We start from the raw sequence: 6,144 nt of genomic DNA, 5'->3' as shown, positions 1-6,144 counted from the left end.
TCTATACTGGGATGGTGACTTTAAAAAGTGAGAGTAATATTGGAATAAATAATAATATAATAAATAATCTGACCCCACTGATGTCACCACAAGATTCTGCATAAGAAAAAAATTTGCAACCTGAGACAGTGAGATCATCTGTGCATAAATTCATAACTCAGCATAAAAAAACAGGGGAATCAGTAAATTTTAATTCAATTCAATTCAATTTAATTTTATTTAATTTTATTTTATTTAATTCAATTTAAATTTTGAAATATTTATTTGAGACACACCATGATAGTTCTCTAATATAACATCATTATAATTATTATAACTATAATTATTATTATTATTATTATTAATGCATATAATGAATGTTTTTTTTATTTGGCAATGAAATAGACGTATGTATTTATTTTGGTCCTATAGTGTGAGCCAAAATCCAAAAGTTGATGAATAAAAAGTGAAAAAGTGAACATTATTCCAACGTATTTAACACTTAAGTTTTGCGCTGTATTTTTGCTGATTTAAAAAAAAAAAAAAAATCAGCTTTGCATATTTGTGTTGTTTCTGCACGTACGTCCCATTGGAAAGGTTTGTTTGAATCTCACATGTTTTGTAAATCTCCATATGTTAACTAAGAAACACACATTAAGTCAAATGATACACGATTTCTTATGTTTCCCTGAAATAATGCAAACAGTACTGTAAAAAGAAGTTAGAAAAAACGTGTTAAATTGGTGTTTAAAAATATACTTATACTTGAAATAAAAAATGTAAAAAATGCTACAAATGAAAAGTCTCTTTAGTCGATGCATTTAGGTTCATTTGGGGCGACAATCATCACGAAATAAATCCATTTCATGTTTGGCTGCAAAAAAAAAAATGTCTGAAGCTCATGAGGAAACACACTCACACACACACACACACACACACACACACGCACATACACACGCACACACGGCAGCACTAAGGATCATTGAAGTGGAAGCTCTGGTCTGGATGACATCATCTAAGGAGGCGGGATTCACATGAATCCACTTCCTGTTTCAGTCAGGCAGCAGCAGCAGACTCCTAAAGGGTCCTCGCCCTAAGGTGCTCTCTGAGGTGTGTTCAGGGGGGGCGTGGTCTAGGCCGGCGTCAGAGAGACGACACCTGTGTGGGCTTTGATGGAGACAGATCCAGGAGGGCCTGGACCGTCACCCCCACCCTCATCAGACCGCGCTCCTCCAGGATGTGATGAGGGAGACACAGGTGGTCCTGGTTGCCATGGAAACATACGTCTCAAATATGTTCACAAATATAGCCACAATTTTCACATGTATTTTCTTTAGACTTTTCACGTACATAATTAGTGTTCAATTATGTATATATAAATAAAAAAGAACATAAAAATCTAAAAATAATCGTGTGGAAATTGGCAAAAAAAATTGGAAAAAAAAAAACATGTGAAAATAAAAAAAACATGTTAATCTAAAAAAAAACTTGAAAATCTGAAAAAAAAAACAAGTGAATATCTAAAAAAAATCACTTGTAAATCTAAAAAACGCATGGAAATCTTCTAAACATTTGAAAATCTAAAAAACATGGAGAAATCTTATAAACATCTGAAAATCTTAAAAAACACATAAAAACATAAAAAAAAAAACATGTGAAAATAGAAATGAAAAAAATCTAAAAAAAAATCGTGCGTAAATTGGAAAAAAAATTGAAGAAAAAAAACGTGAAAATAAAAAACCACATGATAATCTAAAAAAAAACACATTAAAATATTAAAAAACACGTGAAAACAAGAAAAAAAAACCCACATGAATAAAAAAACACTTGTAAATCTAAAAAATGCGTGGAAATCTTCTAAACATTTGAAAATCCAAAAAACATGAAGAAATCTTAAAAAAAATATGAAAATTAGAAAAAATGTGAAAATTAGAAAAAATGTGAAAATTAGAAAAAACGTGAAAATCTTACAAACATCTGAAAATCGGAAAAAAACATTAAAATCTTAAAAAACACGTGAAAATAATATTAAAAAACACATGAAAATCTAAAAAAAAACTTTAAAATCTGAAAAACGTGAATATTGTGGATATATTTATGAATATTTTTTTTAGACAAATCTTTCCCCTAGAAACGCTCGATTGTTCGCTTTGCGCACTCATAATGTAATGAAAAACAAGTGTGTGTGTGTGTGTGTGTACCTGTGGGACTCCCAGCCTCTTGCAGGCATCCAGAAAGTTCTCCACGTTCCGACGGCATTTAGCCATGCTGAGCTTTGGCTGCAGAGAAACAATTCATTATTCTACAAACACAAATTCTCCTCAAACTATAACTTTATCTATTTAAAGAGGAAGTAAACCCCAAACCCATATACTGTATATACTGAATACATACAGTATGTATTTGGGTATTAAATAGTGCTGTTGATTGATCCTAGAACAACTTTTAACATTTTAGTAAAAGTATTTTAATTTAGTGTGTTCAGCTGTAAAATGTCAGCGTTACTGCCCTCTAAGGGTTGAACGCTGCTATTACAGTTTAATTATAATAATGGATTATAAAGCGTCACTAACTGTCAGTAGCTGGTTTCCATTACCCTTAGAAATGTGCAAAATCTAAATATATATAAAAAACACTCAAATATCACTGGTTTTTCAGACGTTTCTATATTGAAATGGAAACATTTTTTCCACAATTACACGTCACAGCACGCGTAGCAAACACAAATGAGGTAATCAGGCCATACATAAATCAACAGAAGCATATAAATATAAAATCATTAATGGTTTCTGACTTGATTAACCCCAGTTAGCATGTTTGATAGGATTTAAGGGAGTTTTTAAGGGAGTTGAAGTCCTTTAAAGGGTACATATCATGGTTTTAAATCCTTCCTTTTTACATATAAATCATACAGTTGTGGTCTATATAAAGCAGAACTGCAATGCTTGGGTCTGAATTCCTCATTATTATAGCTCCACCCCTTTTCTACCCCTTTTCTGATGTGATTCTGAGAGCAACTCGTTTTGGTGCGGTCTCTTTAAATGCAAATGAGACACTCCATACCCCGCCCCCTCTTCAGGTGACACTCGGTTCAACTCCACCCTGCTCGGCCATTTTTGTAGTTTGATAGAAGAGATACGGCTATGTAGCGGCTCATAACCTTTTTATTCAGAGATTATTTACAAAATATCAACAACGTTAGACTTGTCCATCCAGCCTTACATGTTCCAGCCAGAGTCTGACCCGGCGGAGCGAGATGAAAATGAAGATGATGAACCTGCAGAACCCTAACAAGTGAGCTAACACAAGCACCGAGCTAACGCTAGCGCCAAGCTAACGTCACGAAATGCATTTTAATACAGTCTTTTCGGAGACAAAAACGTCAAAATGAAATGACTAATGAAAACTTTAGACTTAAATTAAATCACGCAGGCCATATCATCAAGGATCTAAAACGAGCACACAGCGCTAACATATGAAGACGGTGCAACTGCTAATGCTAACAAAACAATGACAGGGACGTCTTATCATCACACTTTTTAGTGTCATTTACATCTTACCGAAGTGCTCTGTTCATCGTCTCCAAAGATAGAAGGAATTGAACCCTCAATCAGACAAAGTCTTTCTGTAAATCCTTCTTTATACTGGTGGAGGTTGATGAAGCAGTCATCATTGAAGTGCTTCACACACACAAAAATGACCTTATCCACAGATGTGGTACATTTCTATAAAAAATAAAACTCAACCAGGCACTTTGAAAAGGTTCTGATGCTGGGAGACGGTGTAATGAAGCGTGTGGGTTACTACATCCAACAACCCAACATTTTGACTTATCCTCTCATAACTTCAGCATCCTTGAGCTTGGACTACAAAATAAAAGCGAGAAATAAAAATGGCGGATTGCTCGAAGTGTTGGACCTGGAGTTGATGTACTAATTTGGCAGTTCCGCTGCAAATACTGTGATGTAATAGTTCAAAAAACGTAATAGAGAATAGAAAAATCGAAACAGATTGAAAAATATGAGCAAAACAGAATATAAAGATATCTACGGAGCTCCTGAAGAGACTAATTTGATTTTTTCTGTACTTCTAAGCACTCTAAATATACAACAAAATGCATTTAAGGGATTTAGCATGATATATGTCCCCTTTAAACCAGTGGTTCCCAAACTTTTTTGGCTCTATAAATCATAATGATGGAATAAATGAGTGATAACACACATTTTAAAGAATCTCATTTTGTAAATAAGTGATTGAAACAGTATTTAGATTTATTTCTATTGTTTTTATCATTTACAGCCATTTCCTGTATTTTCAGTTCATGTTCTACTCAAAATCATTTCTATCATCATTTTTTGTGTCACTGTAATTTAGTGTATTTTGTTTGTCTGTTGTTTTCATTATTCAGTATATTTTTCTCCTATTTTGTGTGTTTTTGTGTTTTGTTGGTAATATTTAAATTATTCTCTCTGTGTGTGTGTGTGTGTGTGTGTGTGTGTGTGTGTGTGTGTGTGTGTGTGTGTGTGTGAGTGTGTGCGTGCGTGCGTGCGTGCGTGCGTGCGTGCGTGCGTGCGTGTGTGTGTGTGTGTGTGTTGGTTGTTTCCTATGACGTTTCTCTATTATTTTTGTCTATTTTAATTTGTAGTGATCTTGTGCATTTTTCTCTCATTTTTGTTGTTTTGTGTGTTGCTGCTTTCTTTTTTGTATTTTGCAGTTGTTGGTCTGTTCTTTTTATTATTATTCACGAGGGATGTAACGATTCACTCAACTCCCGATACGATTCGATTCACGATACTGGGTTCACGATACGATTCTCTCACAAATTATTCCTTAGAAAATACTGTACTATTTTCCTTTTATTTTTCATTGTCAAAAGAATCCCTTGATAAACTATTCAAAACAATGCAATTCAACTAAAAATAAATCTTGAATTAAATTAATAAAGGAATAATACAAATGAAGAAGAAGCCTATTAATTTAAATTCTGGTTCTATAGTAAACAATGCAAAACTGCATAATAGTTCTTTTTCTTTTTAAAAGTGCAACTGAAAATGTATTTTGTGCCTTAAAAATTGGACTTTAAAAAAAAGTACTGCGATTAAATTTTTACAGTATTGATGTGAAACGTGATACCTATGAATCGATTTTTAACTGCCTTACGATTAATCGTTACATCCCTATTATTCAGTATATTTTTTTTTACTTATTTTCTGTGTTTTTGTTGTCGTTTTGTGAGTAGTATTTAGTATTTGTATCATTTTTAACTGAAAACAAACATCATAAAAGCCTAGATTTCTAATGCTTTCAATTTGTCAATTTTCCCTTCTCTCTCTCTAGTACCCCCTGTAGTGCCATCGCGTACACCTAGGGGTACACGTACCCCCATTTGGGAAATACTGCTCTAAACAGAGAAAAATGATGAAATGGAACCATGTGTCCCTACATAAGAAGCAATGTAAAGTTAGACTGAATGAAAATAAAGAGTGATTGTCACCACTGCAGGTGATGGTACGTGGATGCTGGACACAGAGCGAGGACTGATGTGATTGGCTAAATGACAAAGAACCACTCCGTCCATCAGAGCCGCTCCAACGTCGTCTGGAAGCAACACCTTCAGTCTGGACTCAATGTTCTGCACAAATACACACAAATATACCAATACATTACATATAATATATAACATACACCATCTTACAGAGGCTGGGAGAGCTGCATACACATAAGTCTCTGGGTCAACTACTTCACAAAACAGATTAGTAAGTGTTGCACTATTACTGACATTTTCTAATTAATCTTTAATCAAGAAGTTATAGATGTTTTTTTAAATAATATGAGTTAAAATAAAGGCTTCGGCACAAAATATCAACTAAATGTTGTTAAAAAAAAGCAGCAAGAAGATGCACAAAACAACAATAAAAGAGACAAAATGACAGAAAAATACACAAAACAGCAGAAAGTACAAAACATGACAACAGAAATACACAAAATGATAGAAAGATATACAAAATGACAACAAATGCTATCCAAAAATGACTCCAAAAACACAATCTGACAGCAAAAATACACAAATTACTCACAAAATACACAAGACAACTCCAAAAATACACAAAATGATAGGAGAATATACAAAATGACAACTAAAATACATAACATTGTAGAAAATTA

At 33.4% G+C, this 6,144-nt stretch overlaps 1 protein-coding gene across 1 annotated transcript in view; it reads right to left on the bottom strand.

Moving 5' to 3' along the window:
- Positions 1–481: 481 nt before the first annotated feature.
- lrch2 (leucine-rich repeats and calponin homology (CH) domain containing 2) overlaps positions 482–6,144 on the bottom strand; it is a 28,425-nt gene continuing 22,762 nt past the window's right edge. Inside the window, exons 19-21 of the mRNA XM_028466533.1 lie at positions 5,474–5,611; positions 2,181–2,258; positions 482–1,242 (exon numbers count right to left, since the gene is read on the bottom strand). Coding sequence (XP_028322334.1) covers positions 1,123–1,242; positions 2,181–2,258; positions 5,474–5,611 — 336 coding nt within the window. The 3' untranslated portion in view covers positions 482–1,122. The remainder of the gene's footprint in view (positions 1,243–2,180; positions 2,259–5,473; positions 5,612–6,144) is intronic.

This window comes from Gouania willdenowi, chromosome 14, assembly GCF_900634775.1.
Source record: "Gouania willdenowi chromosome 14, fGouWil2.1, whole genome shotgun sequence".
Lineage (NCBI taxonomy): Eukaryota > Metazoa > Chordata > Actinopteri > Blenniiformes > Gobiesocidae > Gouania > Gouania willdenowi.
Note: the sequence above shows the minus strand (reverse complement) of the source record. Positions and strands in the feature narration are given on the sequence as shown.